General features: G+C 54.1%; 2 protein-coding genes across 2 annotated transcripts; one reads left to right on the top strand and one right to left on the bottom strand.

Annotated features, from left to right (window-relative positions):
- The first annotated feature begins 999 nt into the window (after positions 1-999).
- Positions 1,000-6,729, top strand: Gtpbp3 (GTP binding protein 3, mitochondrial). The gene is made up of 9 exons (XM_032919169.1): positions 1,000-2,010; positions 2,242-2,489; positions 2,601-2,687; positions 3,679-3,881; positions 4,239-4,311; positions 4,410-4,553; positions 4,771-4,936; positions 5,484-5,762; positions 5,927-6,729. The coding sequence occupies exons 1-9, from the start codon at positions 1,958-1,960 to the stop codon at positions 6,150-6,152; spliced, it is 1,479 nt and encodes a 492-aa protein (XP_032775060.1). The 5' UTR covers positions 1,000-1,957; the 3' UTR covers positions 6,153-6,729.
- A 4,261-nt stretch (positions 6,730-10,990) lies between these two features.
- Plvap (plasmalemma vesicle associated protein) lies at positions 10,991-22,996 on the bottom strand. Its single transcript, XM_032918760.1, has 6 exons — positions 22,591-22,996; positions 19,547-19,643; positions 18,698-19,404; positions 18,116-18,173; positions 17,932-18,013; positions 10,991-11,439 (listed from the first exon to the last, which is right to left on the bottom strand). The coding sequence occupies exons 1-6, from the start codon at positions 22,954-22,956 to the stop codon at positions 11,433-11,435; spliced, it is 1,317 nt and encodes a 438-aa protein (XP_032774651.1). The 5' UTR covers positions 22,957-22,996; the 3' UTR covers positions 10,991-11,432.
- Positions 22,997-23,453: the final 457 nt, after the last annotated feature.

The following is a 23,453-nucleotide window of genomic DNA, read 5'->3' as shown; positions in this document are numbered from 1 at the left end:
GTGTGACACTTTCGATAGATCGTTGGCCTGGCACAGAGCTCCCAGCCCTGCACTCAGGAGGCAGAAAGATCCGGATTTCAAAGCCATCGTCAGAGGCCACACAGCAAGTCCATGGTCACCCCGGGCTTCCAAGACACCGTGTCAAGAAAAGGTGGACAGAACTAGAGAGATGATCCCGCGGTTAGGAGCACTTACGACTCGTCTCGAGGACCGGGGTTCCTGCACCTACACTTGCCTGTAACTCCAGCTCCAGGAGACGCTGAATACGCCAGACACCAGAACTTACACAGCGTTAAATAAAAATTAAAAAATAGACCTCAAAAAATAAGTCCACTGAATTAAGTGCATTTCAGATTTCAACTGTTTCCTATGTTCTGACTACTACACAGAAAGAAATGTTGCTTGTCTGAAATATATATGTTCTGGGTGACTCTGGGTGAGAAGGGAGGCTGTCAAAAGTCCAGCTGCTCTAGCACGAAGCTATGCCTCAGGCTCTAGCCCGCCTCTTTTGTCTGATACCCGAGTTTTAAAGAACATTTTGTTTGTTGGGATAGAAGTAGTTTGATGAGTGTGTAAAGTCAGAGGATGGACATCCGCGAAAACTGGTTCCTTCCACCACGTGGGTCCAGGAGATTGATCTCAGGTAGTCAGGCTTAGAGGCAAGCACCACGATCCATAGCTCTGATCTCCCAAATTCTCCCACTTGGAGTGGCCCGCCCTGAAGTCCTGAGAGCCCAGGCTAGTCAGGAGACCAGTTTGTTTCTCGGTGCCCAGTAGGTAATAGGCACTTACTGTAAACGTGTTAAGATAGAACCACGGGAGATGGACAACGTCACTGTCCCTGTTTCACAGATTGAAAGTAGGGCAGATGGGGACTTGAGGGCTTTGCTACTATACTGTGCTCAGCAGCTTGAACTAAAGAGCGCCCGCCCGCACAAGTCCAGAACCAGAGAACTGGCAGTGCGAGGGCGCTCGCGAAGCCCCGCCTGCCCCGAACGTGGAATTCGAGCCTACTCCCTCACCCCGCAATTTAGCGCTGCCCCGGGTTAACCCGAAGGTAACTCGAAGCCCCGGGTGCCTATCCCGGAGCACACATCGGACCCGCGGGCAATTGAGACCCCGGAGAGGGCGGGGAAGCCAGGGCTGGAGCCGGGGCTCGACTGGAGCCGCCTGCAGGGCTTCCTGGCCTGGGAATGGTGCCTAGCTAAATATGCTTGCCCAGGAGCTGCCGCTGGCAAAGATGGGAGAGCGGGGGTCAGTGAAGAGATACAAGAAAGGCCAGGAAGAAACTTCCCCGAAGTTTGAACCAGATTTTTCCTGGCCTAGGGTGTGGCTTCCCCCGGAACTCATCCCCTTCAGTCACTAAGATGCTTTGAGTTTCCGGTCTCTAAATGGGTGCAGAATACACCACCCACTCCCACCACCCCTACCTCCGCCTCCTGCAAATCCCGTGGAGGTCAGAAGGCAACTTGCACAAGTCTGGTCTCCTTCAGTAAGCGGATCCCGGGGATAGAACTCATATTGTCAAGTTTGGCGGCAAGCGCCTTCGGCTCTGCCTTTCATGGATGTGAAATCGGAGCGCACACATAGCTACTTAGCTTCTCTAAGAATAAGGAATAGGCACAAAGAAAAGACGATGCTCGAACCTCCGTTGCGATATATCCTGCATTTTCTTCCTCCCACTACTGTGTCAGATACCGGCTGCTCTAGGAACCGAAAACTTTGCTCTGTATTTCTGCGGGACACTCTTGCGCTGCACACACACACGCCCCACTTCGTTTCCCTTGGATTAGCCAATAGGAATCAAAGTCTATGACTAGAGGGCGGGACCTCCTATAGGCGATCTAATGGTAGTTGAGAGTCGTACCGCTGGTCACGCCGCAAAGGGGCAGGACTTTCTTCCAGAACTTGAAACCGTGCAGAAGTGTCGACCTAGGTGCTTGCAAATTTGAAATCCATGTGGCGTGGGCTAAGCGCCCTGGTGACCCGGGCGGCAAGTGCGCCCCTCAGGTGGGTGGCGCGGACCTGCTGCCAGGGCGCGAGGCGCTGCTTTAGGCCCCAGATTCGCCCCTGAAGTCCCAGACCCGGTTCCTAAAACCAGAGCTGCCGTGTCCTTCCATGCCCATCTCCTGGCCGCAGCTCACACAGCTTGGGCATCCACGGGCGACCATCCCTCAGCCCTTATTCACCCCGAAGCTCAGCGTTCTGGATGCGCTTACTTGTTTTCTGTCCGATCTCCAGGCTGTGCGCACGCTGCAGCACCGGTGCAGAGTCCTTGGTCCCCGGGAGCACCATCTTTGCGCTCAGCTCCGGCCAGGGACGCTGCGCCATCGCAGTGATCCGCACCAGCGGCCCAGCCAGTGGGCTCGCGCTCCGCAGCCTCACGGCTCTCCGGGAGCCGCCTCCGGCCCGCAGCGCCTGCTTGCGCCTTCTCCGCCACCCTTGCTCCGGGGAGCCACTGGACCGCTCACTCGTCCTCTGGTTTCCAGGTGAGGGGTCGGATCCAGGAGCCCACGGCGTTTGTGTCCGGGTCTCAGTCAACCTCCGTCAGTCAGCCCGGGTCCTGCCCATCGTCTTGACTATGCTTTTTGCCATTCAAGGCCCCCAGAGTTTCACGGGTGAGGATTGCATGGAGTTGCACGTACACGGAGGTCCTGCGGTGGTCAGCGGTGTCCTGCAGGCATTGGGTGAGGCTCTGTTGAGTGACACTGTTCCTAGGGGAGACTAAAAGGTCTTGGGTATAGACTGCAAAACACATTGTCATTTGGGAGAAGAGATGTATCATGTAACCCTGGCCTTATAGATGAGTTGGCCAGTAAAGGCCATTGTTGCCAAATGTGAACCTCAGTCGTGAAAAGTAAGAATTGTTTCCTACAGGCTGTCTTATAACTTATAACCAAGTATCACACACACACACACACACACACACACACACACACACACACAAGCACACAGTAAGTCCTATTCAGGGAATTGAGTAGCTGGTACAATGTGCCAGTGTACAACCAGGCTGTCTGTGACTCCAGGATGGTAGGGACAGGGAGGGTCTTGCCTTTCCAGGAAGAAATGTGTGACCTTTACTTAATGTGAGTTCATCCAACATGTTTGCCACAGGAAGCCCCTGACGGCCAGCACTCTGTCAGTCTGGGGCCTGTGTGTGTAATCAGCATTGATGGGGAGGGACAGCTGCAGGTGACCTCAACAGCTGGCTAGCCTGGGTTCTAAGAGAGATATCTACATCCCCCAGATGGGGTGCCCAGGTCACAACCAGTCACTGACTCAATAGGATCCAGCCTGGAGAACCTGTAAGCTTCCTGGAATTCCTTACAGGATCGGGGACCCTAAAGCAGTTGTGTCACTTGAAAACCAACCCACGGGCTGGAGAGATGGCTCAGTGGTTAGAAGCACTGACTGCTCTTCCAGAGGTCCTGAGTTCAAATCCCAGCAACCACATGGTGGATCACAACCATCTGTAATGAGATCTGATGCCCTCTTCTGGTGCATCTGAAGACAGCCACAGTATACTCATAAACAATAAAATCTTTAAAAAAAAAAAAAAAAAGAAAAGAAAAGAAAAGAAAACCAACCCACCTGGGGTTTGGTTTGTTGCTCTGCTGGCTGTCACCTGCCATTGGATGGGGACTCAAGGAGCTTAGACCTTGTGATGCTTTCCTGCAGGTAGTGTGCCAGGACTTCGCCCAGCCAAGGCCGGGGAGTTCACCAGGAGGGCCTTTGCCCGTGGCAAACTGAGCCTGACTGAAGTGGAGGGACTTGCGGATCTGATCCATGCAGAAACAGAGGCCCAGCGTCGACAGGCCCTGAGGCAGCTGGATGGGGAACTGAGCCAGCTGTGCCAGGGCTGGGCGAAGACCCTCACCAAGGCAAGCCCACATGCTCACCCATCCATCTGGTTTTTTTTTCTTTAAGATTGATATTATTTATGTTATTTACTTTGTGTTTATGAGTGCTCTGTTTGCATGTATGTCTGCATGCCAGAAGAGGATATCTGATCCTATTATAGATAGATGGTTATGAGCCACCATATGGTTGCTGGGTATTGAACTCAGGACCTCTGGAAGAGCAGCCAGTGCTCTTAGCTGCCAAGTCGTCTCTCCAGCCCCATCCATGCACTCTTTAGAGAAAGAAAGCTCTAGGACTGTTAAAGGCAGTCTGGTCGTGCAGGTCAGGCTGGAGCTAGACCTTAGAGAGCACCTGTGACATCTCCCCCTCCTCCCCAGGCTCTGGCCCATGTGGAGGCCTACATTGACTTCGGAGAGGATGATAATTTGGAAGAGGGTGTGTTGGAGCAGGGTATGTCTGTTTTGGGGGGGGGTGTGGCTGGCATCTCAGCCCCCCCCCGAGACTTTGCTGACTCCCCCTCCCCTCCATCTGCCTTCTCCCTCTCACAGTGGACAGAGATGTGCGGGCCCTGGAGGTGGCACTGAGTTCCCACCTGCGAGATGCCAGACGTGGACAGAGGCTCCGCTCAGGGGCAAACGTTGTGGTCGCCGGACCGCCCAATGCGGGCAAGAGCAGTCTGGTGAATCTGCTCAGTATGTGAGATTCAGGAACGGACGGGATGGGTTTCTTCTAGGTGGGGTGCAGCATCCTGGGGGTGATAGATGCCTCTGACCTGGCCTTCTCCAGCTGTGGCTTCCTGGACAGTATGGTGGCCCCACTGGTAGCTCAAAGCCAAACAGTGCCTCCCGAAAGTGGGGGGGCTTTTACCTCCACTCTGTGGTCCGTCATCATACTGTCTCTGTTATTCAGGCCAGAAGCCAGTGTCCATCGTGTCCCCAGAGCCCGGGACCACCCGTGACATCTTGGAGACTCCCGTGGACCTGGCTGGGTTTCCTGTCTTGTTGAGCGACACCGCGGGGCTTCGGGAAGGTGCGGGTGCTGTTGAGCAGGAGGGAGTGCGCAGGGCCCGCCAGAGGTAAGTAGAAGGCTGAGGGTACGGCGACCAGCAGCCTTTTCTCCCCTGTGAGTGGATTTCATTATTCCCAAATCAGAAGGTTTAGAGGCCCCTCAGAGCTGGGAGCAGGGAGGCTTCGTAATTTGACTGAGATGCAAGCTTGGCCTGTGTCCCTTACTCCCCTCCCCAAGTCCTGTTTTGTCACTTCTCAGGCCACCTGTTCTGTCACAACCTGGCCTGTGCACTTCTTTGCCCCACCCTCTGCTCGCTCTCCACCACTCTTCCCTTGGCTACACCCCCAACAGGTCTGCCCGGTCTTCTCTGAAGCCATGCCCTATCCTTTTAGCAGGCCCTACCTCACTGCTCTGTCATCCTGCCAGAGTTCCACCCATGCTCCCTTCCAGAGCTGGCCAGACAGTGGCACCTGTTGCTGCCCTGGCTTTTGCTCTGAGCCATGCCCTATAGTGCTGTTCCTCCCTTTGCTGAGTCGCTCCCCTGAGCAGCTCCCACAGTGTCTTCCCAGGATCCTCCACGGCTATGCCCTGCTTCATGGTTCCTTCCTCCCCAGGCTGGAGCAAGCTGACATCATCCTGGGGATGCTGGACGCCTCTGACCTGGCTTCCTCCTCCAGCTGCAGCTTCCTGGACACTGTGGTGGCCCCACTGGTAGCGCAAAGCCATGACAGTGGCAGGCAGCGCCTCCTTCTGCTGCTCAACAAATCTGATCTGCTGTCTGCTAATGCCCCAGCCAGCAGCACAGCCCTGCCTCCTCACCTGCTTCTGTCCTGCCACACTGGAGCTGGGATGGACGCCCTCCTGCAGGCCCTGAAGACTGAACTGGCTGCAGTGTGAGTCCCCCTCAGCCACCTTCAGCTTCATCAACCCAAGTTCACGTGTAAACATAGCTGCTGGCTCTGGGCTCAGGTCTCTCTCAAAAAGGTTTCTGTGGGAGGTCCTTTTCAAAAAGGTACTTCACAGGCTGAGTGAGACAACTAGGTCCTGTCTTTGGCAGGTGTGGGGACCCATCCACAGGACCGCCGCTCTTGACCCGGGCTAGGCACCAGTACCACCTCCAGGGCTGCCTGGATGCCCTGGGCCGCTTCCAGCTGACCACAGACCTGGCTCTGGCCGCCGAGGCCCTGCGCCAGGCTCGGAGACAACTAAGCCACCTCACAGGTGGAGGGGGAACCGAGGAGATCCTGGACCTCATCTTCCAGGACTTCTGTGTGGGCAAGTGAGGTCAGAGTTCCCACAAGCTCATGATCCAAGATGGCAGACCCGGCAGAGAGCAGGAGAGCACTGGAGGTCTGCAGCCCTCCGCAGTGAGGAGAAAGACGGGTCAGGAATCTGAGGACGGATAATTCCTCACCCCGGATGGTGGGATTAAGGCCCACATCACCTCACCAAGTGTCTCAAGTGTCTCTATGATATAGTGGTAGAGGTGAAACCCATGAGTGTTAGATGCTGAGCCACACCCTCTGTCCGTCACTGGTAGATTCTGGGCAGAGGCTCCACCCCTGAGCCACACCCTCTGTCCATCACTGGTAGATTCTGGGCAAAGGCTCCACCCCCTGAGCCACACCCTCTGCCCATCACTGGGAGATTCTGGGCAGAGGCTCCACCCCTGAGCCACACCCTCTGCCCATCACTGGGAGATTCTGGGCAAAGGCTCCACCCCCGAGCCACACCCTCTGCCCATCACTGGGAGATTCTGGGCAAAGGCTCCATCCCCTGAGCCACACCCTCTGCCCATCACTGGGAGATTCTGGGCAGAGGCTCCACCCCTGAGCCACACCCCCTAGCTTCGTTGTTTTTTTGTTTTTTTTGGTTTTTTTTTTTTTTTTTTTTTTTTTGGAGCTGGGGACCGAACCCAGGGCCTTGAGCTTCCTAGGCAAGCGCCCTACCACTGAGCTAAATCCCCAACCCCGTGTTTTTTTTTTTTTGTTTGTTTTAATTACCAAAGGAGAACGAAGAGTTCTGGTAATCCAGAAACGTATGTTCACAAGGATCAGTCAGCCTTACCTTCCATAACTTTGCCGACGTATTTCTATTTATGGCATCGTTTGCTGATTAAATACATTTATTTTTCCTTCTGTAGTAGCATTTGGTACCTGGCCGTGAGAGTTTTGCCGTGAGAGTTTCATCCAAGTATCTCCTGTGTTCTGATCATGCCCTCTCCCACAGCTTGCTTGCTTGGATCCCGACTCACTAATTCCCTTCCTTTTCTTTAAGAAAATGCCCTTCTGTGCCCTCCTCCTGTCCCCCAGGGCTTTTTCACTACCTATCAATCTTCAGACCCACGTGCCACACCCTCTGCCTGGACAGGGCATGAACTGGCCTGACAGGACGACTGCAGCTCAGCAGCACCAGGATCCTGTCATGCTCTGATGTCACCCAGTCCTTGGCTCTTACACCCCACACAGCACTTCTACTGTGCCCCCTGTGTCCGGGGGTAGGATTGGCCCCTTGACTGCTGAACACCCAAGATTATTATACACACACAAGTGCTTGCCGCGTGCGTGCGCGCACACACACACACACACACACACACACACACACACACACACACGCTTTAAATAGTTATGAATCCCTGCAGTCACCACCGCTCAGTGAAAACATGACTGATATGGGCCCAGTGCTGGTGTCAGGCCTGTGCCACCCTTGGGGTGTCTGCAGCACACTCGGGGAGGTCGGAGGACAACTTGCAGGGTCTTCTGCAATGGCAGAAGTGGGAGTCTCAGGGATCGAATGTGGGCCATCAGGGCTGACAGCAAGAGACGTTATTTTTAATTATATGTAGGTGTGGTGGGAGGACGTGTGAGAGCAGCGACCAGACAATCCCCTGGAGCTGGAGTTACAGCCCACGGGTGCTGGGGACCAAACTCAAGTCCCCTTGCAGCAGATCTTTTTATCTGCAGAGCCATCTTTCTGGCCCCTTATCGGATTATTTTATTTGTATTTATTTTTAGTTTTTGTGACAGGTTCTTACTCTAACTGGCACTGGCCTCAAACTTACAAGGATCTGCGCCCCTCTCTGCTTCACCAGTGCTAAGAAAACGAGGCTCAGAGTGGCCTCTCTTAATGACCTCTGGCTTGGGTTTCAGCAATCAGTTGCACCTCACATTGAGCATTGTGGAGAGCCTTCTATCTCAGGCAAGATTGTAGGGTGCTGGGGTCACTTGGGTCTTGTCCTCCTGAGCTGTGGTGGTTCCTTGTGACATGGCTATGAGGAGGCCTGATGTTGCCTGCTGCGCCTAGTGCAGCTGCGACCCGCCAGCAGAGGGCGAGTGTTCCTAGCGTAACTCTGCTGTCCCCAGACCACGTGCATCTTAATTGATGAGGTGTCTGCACGCCTGTCACCCCAAGCGCCTGTTCCAAACCAGGCTGGGTAATAAAGCGAGATCCTGTCTTGAAGAAAAGGGGAAGGGTCCTGAGCTCCCAGGAGGAGCCGTGGCGCCTCGGGCTGGGAGGGGCCGCACCTCTGGGCAGCTCGCCCGCCCGCTGCAGGCCGCCTGCCTTGGGCCTGGCACACAGCTGCATGGAGGCCTTGGCCGCAGTCCCTTTTTTCCAAGAAGGGTGAGGAGTTTGTGGGAAGCGACGGGGGGCTATTTATAGAGAACACAGGAAATCCCCAAAGAGTCAGGGCCTCACCCAGCGGAGGTGGCCGGACTGGGCACTGGGCCCCCTTCCGCCCGGGAGCCCGGCGTAGGGCCTGGGAGCGGGGATGGGACTAGGGGCCCAAGGGACCAAGGGCTATAACTAGGGAATCCAGAAAACCTGCCTAGAGGAGGGGTCTGGGCAGACAAAACTGAGCCAAGCCCCTGCCCCATGGTGTGTGTGTGTGTGTGTGTGTGTGTGTGTGTGTGTGTGTGTGTGTGTGTTGCTGTCACACACGTGGGTGTGGGGATCCTAGTGGACATATGAGCCAGATGAGGACACAGATCAGGTCTCAAATCTGTGTGCAGCATTCAGCATCTTCCTATCTGCTAGGGTTACAGATGCACGGCCATACCCTGCTTTTATATGGGCAATTGAGAGGGACTCGGTTCCTCCCGTTTGAGCAGCAAAACACCCATGGAGCCAGGCATATTAGTGTGCCTACGACCCCAGCACTGTGGAGGCAGAGACAGGAGGATCTCTGAGTTAGAGGCCAGCCTGGGCTACATAGTGAGACTCTTATCTCAAAACAAAACGAACACAAATGAAGCAAATAAGCCTTGTTCACCTTTAAGTCCTAATCAGAAATTCTGAGAGCAGCCAGGGCTGAACGGGGTCTGTGAGCTGCCAAAGGGCTGAGAAACTAGACGTAGGGTAATGGGGAGCCATGGAGGATGTGTGAGCGACAAAAGGCTTGTTCAGACTCTATGACAGAGAGATGACTGTGTACCAGTTGAGGACCCCCCTGAGGCAGTGGCAAGGGACAAGCTTTTGTTTTTTCACAGCAAAGTAGGCCTCTGCCTGAACAATCCACACTCCTTATCATAACTATTGTTGTGGTTATTAGCGGTGGGCTCTTACTGTGAAGCCCAGGCTGGCCTGGGACTCTTAGATATAAGCAATCCTCCTGCCTTCCAATCTTATTATCTGAGAGTACAGATTTGGAACACAGTATCTGGGAAGAGAAAACCGAGGCTGAGTTTGAGCACTATCTACACCCAGGACTGTGGCTATCAAACCTTCAGTCAGGCTCTCTGGTCACTAGGTCGGCTTCATCCTGAGCTCAGGCTCAGGGCCAGGGACGTCCCCAGTTCCTTGGGGCCTTCATCCCAGCCGTCCGGGCAGCCTCCCAGGCTGACCCCTGGTGGCCCTGTTGGCCGGACTCCAGCCGAGTGTTTCCTGCAGTGACAGGCTCTGGCCTGTATTTCCGGATCCAGGAAATATCGCCGCTTTGTCCCCAAGGCAGAGCGTGGCACAGGCGGCTGTGTGATTCACCCCCAGCTCCCACTGGGGCCAACGCTGGAGGGAGCAGCCGCCTTCGGCCTCCACGTTTGTCCGGTTTTCCCTTGAAGGCTCCAGCTTGCTGCTGGGAGTCAGGGACAGCAGGGCTAGGGGTTAGAGAGCTGTCCTCACCCTTCAGTCCCCTGCCTCAGCTTTCCCAGCAGGGACAGGCCTGCTCCACCAGGCTATGCTTCATTCTGTTGCATATCGATTCTGTAAGGGCTCCTTTATTTTCATCTGTACCAACCTGAGATGTTCTGGTGCAATATGTCTGCACCAGAAGGAGGTAGGATAGCTTTTAATTTTTATTTATTCCTGATGATGAAAACAGGGTCTCCTGTAGCCCAGGCTGGCCTTAAATTCCTAATCCCCCTACCTCAGCCTCTTCAGGTCTGAAACAACACCACACCCAGTTTATGTGGTGCTGGAGATGGAGTCCAGGTGTCACCCATGCTACACAAGCACTCTACCCACTGAGCCACAGGGTCGGGCTGAACGGTGGTGCACGCCACCGCGGCTGGCATCTATTCATTTAAAGATTTATTCTATGCACCACCCGAATCTGCTCCCTCTGGAGTTCAAGAGAGGGCATCAGATCGCCTGCATGTAGTTATAAACTGCCATCTCAGTGCTGGGCACCAAACCCAGGGTCTCTCTAAGAGCAGCCAGTACCTAACCTGCCAGGCTGTCTCACCAGTCCCCACTGGACACAAGGGTCATCATGCCCTCAGGAGGCTGAGGTAGCAGGATCCAGAGTTCAGAGCCAAAGGTCTGAACCTGTGACCTTGTTTACAGATAAATAAAAACATAAAACAGAAACCAGCCAGGTGGCAGTGGTGCACGCCTTTAATCCCAGCACTTGGGGGGCCAAGGCAGGCAGATCTCTGTGAGTTTGAGGCCAACCTGTTCTACAGAGTGAGTTCCAGAATGGCCAGGGGTACAGAGGGGAAACTGGGCTCAAACAAACAGACACAAACGCAAATAGAAACCAGTCTCCCAAGGACTTTCATGATATTTATTATGTGCCAGTGAGGTCTTTAAGGGCTACAAGCAGACTGAGGCAGGAGACAGCCCTCCAGGGCCCGAGATCCACAGGGGACTCATCTACAGTTGAGGTCCTTCCTTGTGAGGAGGAGGGGAACCCAATGAAAATCCTGCGGGAATGGGGGCAAGAACCCTTCAGGAGAGGCCTGGAAACTCTCAAGGAGGACCTGGAAACCCTAGGGGCCTTTAAGAGAGAGGCTGGAAACTCCCAGGGGAGCTGAAGGCCGGGCTTCCTGTTCTCACCTCCCGGGTCAGGAGTAGAGTGATAGGAAACCGGAGGAGGTGCCTAGGCAGCTGAGCTGTGGGCGCTTCATGTGCGAAGGGGGCGATGTGACGTCACCTCACAGCTGCCTGTGCCTTAAATCCAGTGTCTGGGAGGACAGTGGGGTGCAGGGGACAGTGAAGGGGTGCTAGAGGAGGTGTGGGGGTGGAGGTCCCTGGCGGGGCACAGCGGGTGTCCAGCACTGTGGGCATCTGGCTGCCCCCATCCACGGGTGGGCGATTCTGGTGCCCAGTGTCCGGCAGCAGCTTCATCCTCAGCCACTGGGGAAAGAAGAGGCAGAAAGCTTAGTGGTCATCAGAGGCCGAGGAGCCCAGGGGCTGCTCTGCAACAGGAGCATGGCTCTGCTGTCTTCTTAGGCCTTATCTGACCCTACAACCCATGGCAAAGTGGGGCTGGGCCTCCAGGTTAGACCCAAGCTCCAGAAACACCCTAAGGTTTGTCTCTGTTACACAGATGAGGAGCCTGAGATTCAGGGAGGCCCCACAAGGTTCTAGGGATCTGAGGCCTGGGTCTCCATATCCAGGGCAGGCTGGCTTCAAACCCAGCCCTCCTGCCTTTGCTCCCTAGATACTGGGATTCTGGTTTCTCTCTTAGAAAACTGTTGGAATGAGCCTACCCTATGCCACACTCTCCATGGCTGCCCAGTATCCTAAGGACCAACAAAGTCCACAGCTTCAAAGGCTGACATCACGGTCTCATCCCTCCTGTCGTCCCTCAACAGGGACATCAGCCCCACCTAAGTGCCAACAATTTCAAGAGGCTTCCGCCCCACCCCCACAGCATCCCTCACTCGCTCGGGAATGCCCTTCCCCCCAGGCCTGGCAGAGGAGCTCCGGTGGGGTCAGAAGTGGTGCTGAGGCATTTCCTGGTGGTGATGGGGGGGTCTGCAGCCAAGTCTGACTTCCTCTCCCCCTCCCTTCCTTCCCCAGCTCTTCCCTGGGGCCCCTAGGCTCTCCTTCTGGCTGGCTCTGGTCCCCTCCCTGACTGCCTGGTGACCTCTGTTCTTGCCCAGGTCACTTCCCCTGAATCAACTAGAGTGAACCAGTTGTAAATCTCCATGTAGGCCAAGCCCTGTGTTGCCCATAGCCTTCTGTGACCCCCAAAGTCCTTCACAGCTATGAGGTAAGGCTGGGGTCCCGTCTCCTCACTGGCCTCCCACTGGTCCCTTGTTCCAAGGCACACCCTCTAGAGTCCCTGTGCTCCTCCCTAGTTCATCTCCTTCATGAGCTTGTCCTGGCCCCCATGGAAGATTCCCGTAGAGTCTTCCACAACATCAGAAACTAAGAAAATCGTGGGCCAGCAAGAGTTCTTATCAGGTGAAGGTGCTTGCAAGCTTGATGATCTAGATTTGCTCCTAGATCCACATGGTGGAAAGAGAGAACCAACCACTGCAAATTGTCCTCCGAACACACCCCACATGTGCTGTGACATGAGCAGATACACCATCAATCATCGTAAAAAAAAAAAATTGTGTTATAAACACATCCGCTTCTATGTCGCCAGATACTTGGCTGGTACACTCTACGGGGCTTGTGGGCCTATTTTCCTTTGTTTGTTTTTGAGACAAGGACTCTCTGTGTAACCAAGGCTGGCCTTGAACTCACTCTGTAGACCAGGGTGGTCTCAAACTCACAGATACCCACCTGCCTCTGCCTCCTGTGTACTGAGATGACAGCCACAGGTCATCACACTGGTCCAAAAAAATCTGAGTATCAGGCCACTCCAGTGTGAGTATCTCAGGCAAGGGCAACTGGGAGGTGGAGGCGGAGGGGCTGTGTGGGGCCCCATGCCATTTCCTGTGAGGCTCCTGAGGTGCCAGACCTCAGCCTGCTACTGCAGTCCCGCTCGCTCAGCTGGTTTCATCTGGTCCCCACCCCTAGACTGCCCCTTGTCCTGTTCCACTTTGCCTATGTTTCCTCAGGGCTGTGAGATCTAAGGTGCATATCAGGACTTACAATGTCAGGCAGGAAGGTTAGGAGTTCCAGGTCAGTCTCAGCTACATGGGGAATCTGAGATCAGCCTGGGCTATATAACTCCTTTTCTCAAACACACACACACACACACACACACACACACACACACACACACCCCAAAATCCCAGGTGTAAAAATCTTCAAAGTATTTCTGAAATATTTTCTGTCACCTTTAATCCTAGGACTTGGGAGGCAAAGGCAGATAGACCTCTGAGGCCAGCCTGGTCTACAGAAGGAGTTCTAGGACATCCAGGGCCCTGTCTCAGAACCCACCCACTCAAAATGTGAAACCCTCTGGCACAGAAAATTGGCTGGAATAACCAGACCAGCAGGTTGATTTAATTTAAAGGAAGCATAGTGGGCTGGAGAGATGGCTCAGTGGTTAAGAGCTCATATTACTCTTCCTGAGGTCCCGAGTTCAATTCCCAGCACCCACACCAGGTAACTTGACAACTGCCTGGAACCCCAGTTCCAGGGGATCTGGCACCTCTGTGGGCACACGCATTCATGTACACACACACACACACACACACACACACACACACACACACACACTCCCCGACACTCACATAATTAAAATAATACAAATATGAATCAAGGAAGCACTGTGGGCTGTCAGATGACTTAGTGGGTGGAGGGTCCTCTCCAGAGCCCAGTGACCCGAGTTCAATTCCAAGACACGCAGGGTGGAAGGTGACTGTAACAGACTCCTACACGTATCCTGGTAGGCCCTGGCTCTCCAAGCATGGTGACCTGAGCTGCAATCCTCGGGGCCTAATTAAAAAGACAGGTGCTGTCCAGGCACAGGGTGCACAGCCTTAATCCCAGCTCTCAGGAGGCAGAGGCAAGAGGATCTCTTTGAGCTCGAGGCCAGCCTGGGCTTGCCTCAAAGAAACAAAATAAAAACAACAACAAAAATCTGGGTGTGCTTACACCATCAGCTGTGATTGTGGTGTCTGGGGCCCAAGGAGCTGCAGGTCCAGTGAGAAGCCTGGTTTCAAGGGCGTTGCATGGACAATGACAGAGGGCATAAGTGTCCTGGCTTCCACAGGCAGTGGCTCACAAAGGCATTTGGATGTTGAAATTCTTTCTTTTTAAAAGTTGGTTGTGAGTGGGGGAATATGGATTCTGAAGAGGCCACTTCCTATACCCAGGGGGAGGAACAAGGACAGAAACCCAAGGGGTTGGGGATTTAGCTCAGTGGTAGAGCGCTTGCCTAGGAAGCGCAAGGTCCTGGGTTCAGTTCCCAGCTCCGAAAAAAAGAACCAAAAAAAAAAAAAGACAGAAACCCAAGCCTCCCACCCAAAATGTGTCCTGCCTATAGATGTGCAGGGACACAGAGGACAGGTACAAAGGGAATGGCCGACCAATGACTGCCCCAGAATGAGACCCATTCCAGAGGCAAGAGCCAATCCCTGACACGACGAATGATCCCCCATTATGCTTGCAGACAGGAACCTGTCATAACTGTCCTCTGAGAGGCTCCACCAGCAGTCAACAGAAAGAGATGCAGAGACCCACAGCCAAACATTGGATGGAGCTCGGGGAGTCTTATGGAAAAGGACTGAGGGACCGGAAGAGGACAGAGTTTTCACAAGAAGACTGACAGTGTCAACTAACCCGGACCCTTGGGGGCTTTCAAATTGAACCACTAACCAAAGAGGAAGCATGGCCTGGATTTGGGCCCCTGCACATATGTAGCAGATGTGCAGCTTGGTCTTTGTGAAGGTCCAGAAAACAACTGAAGTAGGGGTTGTCCCTGATACTATTGCCTGCCTGTGGTGCCCCAAAATGGACCGCATTGTCTGGCCTCAGTTGGAGAGGGTGTCCTAACCCTGCACTGGGGAGGGGGTAGGTTGACACCAAGAGGGGGCCTCCTGTTCTCAAAAGAGAAAGGGAAAGGGAGTTGGGAGAAGACTTCTGTGGAGTACTGGAAGGAGAGGAAGAGTTGGTATTGGATTATAAAAGGAATATATAAATACATTTAAGAAGAGGAGGAGGAGGAGGAGGAGGAGGAGGAGGAGGAGGAAGTTGAGAAGTTGTGGCCATACTTTCAAGCCCAGCACTGCAAGGGCAAAAGGCAGGTGGATTTCTGAGTTTGAGGCCATCCTGGTTTACAAGGTAAGATGGTGTCTCAAAATAAACTCATTAATTAAATGACTCCAAAATTGGATGTGGATTTGGGGGGTCAACCCAGACTCACTTTCTTCTTTTGGTTTTTCAAGACAGGGTTTCTCTGTGTAGCCCTGGCTGTCTTGGAACTCACTCTGTAGACCAGGCTGGCCTCAAACTCAGATCCTCCTGCCTCTGCTCCCCGAGTGCCGGGGTTAAAGGCAGCACCACCAACACCCGGCCAAGCCCAGACTTTCAAGGTTGAGGAAGAAGAAAGGTTGAGTTTGGGGTTGGGGATTTAGCTCAGTGGTAGAGCGCTTGCCTAGCAAGCGCAAGGCCCTGGGTTCGGTCCCCAGCTCCGACAAAAAGAAAAGAAAAAAAAAAGAAAGGTTGAGTTTGAAATCCTCAAGGCTGAAGAGCTGCACATTATCTTGAAACTACACAGAACCAGGCTGGAGATGCCTGGTCAGTGCTCAAAGGAGGGGGGGATGAGGAGGAGCAAGAAGGCTCAGCACTGTCCTTGACTCTAGATGGTGAGGAAGAGGCCCCTAGTGGACATGGCCCCAGCCACAGGGCAGGGCCCTTCCGGGCACCCTGAAGGCTGACAGACCTAAGTAAGCATTGTCCCTCAGCATGGGCGCCATTCAAGGTAAACAATGTCAAAAGCTTCCCCGGTTCTCCTGGGCAGTCTTGGGAGGCCATCCTGGCCCTGTGTGTGCATGACACTGGCTGGGTCCTCAATTTCCTCCTCTGAGAAGTGGGGATCAGAATAGAAACTCCCAGCCAGGAGGGTCAGGGGTGAGGGGATGAGGAGTGGGACTGGGGGGAGCTTGCAAGGAGGCCGGGTCCAGCCTTGTCTCCACTCATCCTTTTGAATGTTTCCTTTGCTCTCTCCCATCTTCCTTCCTTTCTTTCAAAAAATGTTTCCGCTGTGTAGTTTTGAACCCCTGCGGCGGTCTTCCAAGTGCCAGGCTCACAGGTCTATGACTCCAAGGCTGACTCCTCACTGTCCTACCTTGCAGGATGGTTTGGAGCTGGAGGCCAGCCCAAGCTACACAAATCAGACCCAGTCTCAAAAACAAGCTGCTCGCTAGGGCTGGAGTGACAGCTCAGCAGTGAGCGCTTGCCCAGACCCACCCGACTGCAAGTCAGGGGGAAAGGGACACACAGCACTCTCCTCTGGGCTTTAGGCACCATGCACCCGTGTGCCAGAGCATGCGTGTGTGTGTGTTTGTGTGTGTGTGTGTGTGTGCACATAGCAAAGAACAGATATGGTGACGTACACCAAGAGGACATACTGAAGAGGTGGTGGCAGAAAAATGACTTTGAGGCCAGCCTGGGCTGTATATTGGGATAGGTTATGATGTCACACACCCTTAAGTTAATCTTAGCACTTGGGACACAAAGGTAGGACAATCTCTATGAGTTCTGGGCTAGCCTGGGCTACATAATAAGTTCCAAGTGGGCCCAGGCTAGAGTGAGGCCCTGTCTCAAACAATAAATAAAAATTTTAAAAAGAGGCTGTGGGTGACAGATACAGGTCTGGTGACCAGAAAGGTGGTGGGAAAGAGCTGAAGTCTAGGTCTTGAGACCAAAGAGGTTTGGTTTAAAATCACAAAGACTGTGGCTGTAAACATGGTTCATTTGTTAATGTTATTTGTTCTTTCAGAGAAGCTGAGTTCAATTCCCAGCAACCATATGGTGGCTCACAAGCATTGGTGATGTTATTAGATGCCCTTTTCTTGTATTCAGACAGACGTGCAGACAAAGCATCCATATACATTAAGTCCCAGAGGCCACTCTGACCCTTGGAACCTAAACTACTAACAAAAATCAGATTCCTAGGTAGCCCTGGATGGCCTTGAACTGTTAATCCTCCTGCTGCAGCCTCCTAAGTGCTGAGATTACAGATGGGCCCAAGATCTGAGTGGTGACCCAGTCACCCAGGTGATGTGACCTGAATCAGAGTGGCCAGGGCTCTGCAGGGAGCAGTGGCTGAGTCACCTTCCCGATGGCACACTGGCTCACTCGGTGTCTGCAGCTGATGACTGGGCTCCTGGTGAACTGTGGGGGGTGTGAGTGGGCCCTGGGCCAGGACCTGACCCAGTGTCAGACACCCTGGTCCAGCTCAGGAGATAGCCCTGGCCCCTCTCTTTGGCTGTGGATCTCGCTAACAACCAACCCTGTGGCGGACGGGCCAGTAGCTGGCTCAATGAGCAAAGTGCTTGCCACCAGGCCTGGTGATCTGAGTTCAGTCCCCAGGACCGACCTCCACACAAGTGCCACAGTATGGGTTGGTCCACACACAATAAATTAGTGGGGAAAACATGAGACCACAGCAGGAGGCTACCGGGGAACTGTAGGTGGGGTCACAAGCACACACACATTGGAACACAGGCTATGAGACTCAGAATGCTGCTGGTCCTTCTCAGTCTCCACGTCTTTGTGCATGCTGTCCCAGCTGCCTAGGAGACTCTTCCCAGTGGCTGCGTCCTCTGCATCCTCCCTCCAAAGCCCTGCCTTACCTGCCTGAGTAGACGCACCTGCCACACCCTAGTATACAGCAGGTGCTCCATTATGGAGGCAGCAAGTGTGAGCTCCGCCTCCCTGTGCCCTGAACCCCAATCTAGCTTCCTTTAGCTAGAGTTCTGGGATTGACAGTCTCACCTGGGTGGGACAGCAGGGTTGACTAGAGGGGGCCGCTGCGACTCTAGGATCCTTTTCTTGAATTCCTCCAGGCTAGCTGGATCTATGGGAAAAAATGAGGGTTCATGTCGAGCAGCCTAGGAGAAGAGAGCTGGGGTGTGGAACCAGGAGTCCCCGACTCCAGACCCCTCTGGCTGTCACTCACCAATGGGTGGAGGGTTGGGGGGTGGAGCTGGGAGTCTCGGCTGGATGGCTGGCAGCGACTATGGGAAGAACAAGCAAAAAGTTTAAGGAGCTCATCTCCTCTGCTCCGGACGAAAGCCTAAGCGTCTGAGTTGGGTGGGGTTTTGTGAGCGATGGCTAGGTGTTTTCAAACAATCTCTCTGTGTAGCTCTGGCTGGCCTCAAACTCTCAGAAGTCCTTCTGCCCCTGCATGCTTAACGGAATGCCGGGACTAGAGGTGTGCGCAGCCATGCCTCATCGACGGAATCTAGATCCTATCCCAAACCAACCTAAGACGCCATCAGAGGAGCCTGATTTAGGTGGGAGATCAAGGCCACCACAGCCCCGACGTCACCTGCAACCATCTCACCTCCCCCCCTAGTTCATCATTGGACTCAAACCCCTTCCACACCTGGTTCCTACCATCCCTGCTAATCCTACCCGGCCCAGCTTCTCTTCCGCAGTGGCATTCTCCGGCCTCAGCTCGCACCTAACCCCAGGTTGATCGTCCCAGCACCCCACGCTGAACCTAGGGCACCTGTCCCCACCAGCGGGCAAAGCCCACCTTGGCCTTGACGCAGGTGTCCAGCGCGCTAATGCGCACATCCACCTCGGTGCGCAGTTGCTCCAGCTCCCGCTTCCGCGCCTCCAGCTGGCGCTCCAGGTCGTCCCGCTGTGTCCGCAGCGCTGCCTTCTCCTCCAGAGCCAGCTGCGTCTGGCGCGCGCACTCCGTCCGTAGCTGGGTCTCTCGAGCCTGCGCCTGGGTCCCGGCGCGCGTCCGCGCCTCCCGCTCGCCCTGTATCGCGCGCTCCAGCTCCAGCTTCTGGCGTCGCAGCTCTCCATTTTCACGGGTCACGCGCTCAATGCCCGCGCGCAACCCGCGCGCCAGCTCTTCTACCTTGGTGGTCATGATCCCGGGCAGGCTCTCGCATGTTCGGCGAAGGGATGAGAACTCCGGCATCAGCGAGTAGTGGTAGCCTATATTATCCAGGGAACGGTAGACCAGCGAATCCCGCCACACGTTCAGCACGTCCGCCTGGAACTTCTCCTGGTCCAGGGAGAGGCACAGGGACTGCACCTTGCGCAGTTGCTCCTCGGTCACCTGCTGGTCCTGCTTTTGCTGCTCTCGGGCTTTGCCACAGGCCTCCTGCTGCATTTCCGCCTGCCGCTTTCCTGCCAGCAGGCTGTCCTTGTCCTTGGAGCACACCGCCTTCTCCTTGACCACCTCCATCTCCAGTGTCTTAACCTTCTCTCCCAGCTTGAAGAGCAAGACTGGGGGGCGGGGGCAGACGGGTGTGTGTGTGTGAGCCCAGGCTGCCCCCTGAGCTGCATGGTGTCCCCTCCATCCCAGCTGTGTGTTACTGTCCTCCTTCCCTTCCCCCTCTCCACCCGTCCCTGCCCGGCCCGCATTCACCTTCGCAGGTCTTGTTGCCCTCCTTCAGCTGTTCCTGGCACTGCTTCTCGCTCAGGATGATAGCGGCGATGAACCGATTATAGTTTATGTAGGTGATCTGCAGGTTTGGACATGTGACACAGCTCAGCACATACCTCCAGGGCTGCACACACAGTGACCTCCAAAAGGGACCTCCAAGAGTTTTACCAAAACTGGGGCTGAAGCTCCCGTTGGTAGACAGTGCTTGTAGCTCAATTTGTTGTTTAACTGTAGCCTAAGATGCACAAAGCCTTGGATTCAATCCCCAGCCCATAATAAGGTGTGTTGGCTATTACCTGTAGCCTCTACCATGAGTTAGAGGCTAGCCTGGGCTACAGAGGAAGACTGTCTTCCTTTGTTTGGGATGGATTTCTGTAACACCAGCTGTTCTGGAACGACCCGTATAGACCATCCTGGCCTCTAACTCACAGAATTTCCCAGCCTCCACCTCTCAAGTGCTGGGGCTAAAGGTGTGCACTACCATGCTGGGGTAAGATCCTCTCTTAAACAAATGCAGAGGCTGGGACTGGAGCTCAGTTAATAGAGTGCTTATAGCTCAGTCTATAGAGTGCTTGTAGCTCAGTTAATAGAGTGCTTGTAGCTCAGTTTCGAGAGTGCTTGCCTAGCAAACCCAAAGCCAGACTCTGTGCCTACCACCACAGAAGCAAGCTGTGCCTGCTGTCTCAAACAGAAACTATAAGTCCGAGGTTATTCTGGGCTACATAGCAAAAGTTTATCTCAAAACAAAACCTGAGGGTTGGAGAGATGGCTCAGCGGTTAAGAGCACTGATGGTTCTTCCAGAGGTCCTGAGTTCAAATCCCAGCAACCACATGGTAGCTTACAACCATTTGTAATGAAATCTGATGCCCTATTCTGGTGTGTCTGAAGAGAGCTACAGTGTACTCATATAAATAAATAAACCTAAAAAAAAAAAAAAAACCTGAAAGAGAAAAAACACAAAGAGGAGGGAGAGGAAGAGAGCAGAAAGATCCCTTTCTTTATGCCATGGGGAAGTGGGAGAGAGAACAGAAACCACAGAGTGTTGGCAGCTGAGGGCCTGTCCACCATGGGAAAGCCAGCTTGCCACAGAACCGCAGTTCCCTGAGTACAACGGTCATGTAGCCCAGGCTAGAAAATTTAAAATGTAGAACAAAGGCTGGGATGTCATGTGCGGACCAAGTTCACACTTAGTGGAGAAAGCTCTGGGTCACACTGTATGTAAATTAGTTAACTGGAAATTAAAACTCGGAAGTTTTGACTGTGTTCTCCAGGGAGGGAGTCTGGGAAACTGGGCGGGTGGATGTCAGTAATGATCCTGACCTGGGGCCCTAAACCCAAGAGGCCCTGGGCAGCTCTGCCAGAGGAGGAGCCTGGACTTCGGGGTGTCTTCCCTATCAGGCTAGTCTGACAGAGGATCACAGTCCTGTCCTAGTGTCTGAGGGAGGAGGCTGGGTCTGAGTGAGGAGGCCATCTATATCCTCAGGCAGCTTAGGACTCTGTCCCCTGCAGGGGAATCCTTGCTTCACCCCTAATCTGGTGGTTGCTGGCACCCTCGATGTTGAGGCAGGAGCTGCCTCAGCCTGCAGCCTCTTGTTCTCTCTGTGACAGTGCGGAGGTGTGGGGACAGCTGTCTCTGGGATCTCAGCTCTGTTACCACACCAGGTCACAGTGGACTCTGCCCCTAGAAAAACTAGGGCCTCTGGTGGCCCACCTGGATGAGAGGGGGCCTCCCTCTCCTCCTCCCCCTCTCCCTCCTCTTTCCCCCTCCCCTCTCCTTCCCCCCTTTCTTTCTCTGACAATGTCTTATATACTCCAGGCTAACCTTGAAGTCTCACTCCTAAGCTTTTGAGTGACTGAGCTGCCCCCAAGCTCTGTTCATCCTTGTCACACGGAGGGACATCCTAGCCTTCTAAGTCTGTTCACTATCTCTGAGTAGCTGCCTTGAGCAGGCACAGGGCAGGCACTGACAGCAGTAGGACCCGTGATGTTCAAGATACCTAGCTAAACATCAACTGTAGGCAGACAATGCTAGGGTCTGCATGTGTTCCCACCCCCACATCCACCCAGAGAGTTCCACTCTGGAGACCTAGCCATCAAATTATGAATTTCTGCTTTATCCCAAGAGAGATTTTGTTATTAAATTGAAGGATCAGAGAGCCCAGCACAGTGGCGCACACCTTTAATCCCACCACTTGGGAGGCAGAGACAGGCAGATTTCTGTGAATTCCAGGACAGCCAGAGCTATAGTGAGACCCTGCCTTGAAAAATAGATTAGTTATTAATTAATTAATTGAGCCATGAGGCCTGCAAGGCAGCTCAGGGGTAAAGGCACTTGCTGCTCAGGCTGAGTGAAGTCTTCCACAAGGTGGAAGGCTGTCCTCTGACCTCCACACAGGGGCCAGAGCATGTGGGTAAACACATACATGTGCAATAAATACATTTAATCTGGAAAACCAAGCCACCTGCAGCAAACTCTTTCTTGACAGGCGATATCTGCCATCGAGAAATCACACTGTCACGAGATCCTCATCAACTACGTGGGGTGACGCACACCTATCATCTCAGCATTCAAGAGGCTGAGGCAGAGAATTGTCACGAGTTTAAAACCACCCTGCCGGGGTTGGGGATTTAGCTCAGTGGTAGAGCACTTGCCTAGCAAGCGCAAGGCCCTGGGTTCGGTCCCCAGCTCTGAAAAAAAAAAAAAAATTAAAAACCACCCTGCCTAGGGTGGGGAGTTAGGGAGAGAGAAAGACTGTAGCTCCATGGTGTAGCATGTACTACATACACCAGGCTTGACCACTGGCTGGTCATCCCAGAGTCCCAGAGGCAGAGGCAGGAGGGTCAGGAGCCGAAGGCCATCCTTGGCTACATAGCGAGTTCTAGACCAGCCTGAACTACCTGAGGTCATGTTCTAAATAAATAAAGAAGGTGTGTGTGTTCCGGGGTGGGGTGTGGGGAGTAATCCAGATTTCTTCCCATGGGAGCGCCCAGGGCTGCAACCAAGGGCACACAAGTTGCCTCTTACCAGGTCGCCTTGGCACTGGCGGAAGCTGGCGTTGATGCGCTCCACCTCGCGCCGCGTGGTCAGCAGCTGCTGCATGACGGTTTCCTTGACGAGGGTGCTGATGTTCAGCTGTTTGCTCAGGTTAGCCTGTGCGGCCGACAGTCCCACCACCTGGCTGTATAGGTTGTCGGCGCGGATCTCCGTGGCCCGCAGACTGGACTCGGTGGTGGCGTGCACATTACCATAGATCATGAAGAGGACCAGGCCCAGGATGATGAGGAACTGGATGAGCGACACGAAGAGGAAGAAATAGCGCAGGTAGTACCAGCAGCCGCGATCCCTGTCCCCCGTGCGGGAGTATGGGCTGCGGTCCATGGAGAGCCCCATTTGCGCAGTGTCCGCAGGGCGCACTGTCCGGCCTTGTCTGCCTGGCCAGATCTGGGCCGCGCCAGGCAGGGGGGAGTGTTTATATTACTTCTCTTAATGCTTCCTTTGCCCGGCTCCTTCCTGGCCAGGAGGAAACGGGGGCTGTGGGTTATCACAACACTCCCACCCCGGGCTGTTGAGGGACTGACTGGCTGTCTGAGCAGCCGCGATAGGTGAAGGGCGGGGCACTAACTGGATGACTGAACTGACTTCCCCAGTCTGCTCCGGCCTCAGTTTCCACCACCGCCACCCTCTCACGCCAACTCCACACACCCTGCTTTAGGTCGGTCCCTCTGCACCTGGGACAGTTGTCCGGTGGCTAGGCTCGTTGTGTGAAAGAGGAAAGAAACTAAGGCATAAGTGTGACCAGAGACTGGCCCCGTGGGCCAGGCTGTTACTCTGTGGCAGGCTGGGTTCCAATGTCCCCAGGTAAGTGGGGAGCCACTGATAATGTCCCA

Source organism: Rattus rattus, chromosome 13 (genome assembly GCF_011064425.1).
Source record: "Rattus rattus isolate New Zealand chromosome 13, Rrattus_CSIRO_v1, whole genome shotgun sequence".
Taxonomy (NCBI): Eukaryota; Metazoa; Chordata; class Mammalia; order Rodentia; family Muridae; genus Rattus; species Rattus rattus.
Note: the sequence above shows the minus strand (reverse complement) of the source record. Positions and strands in the feature narration are given on the sequence as shown.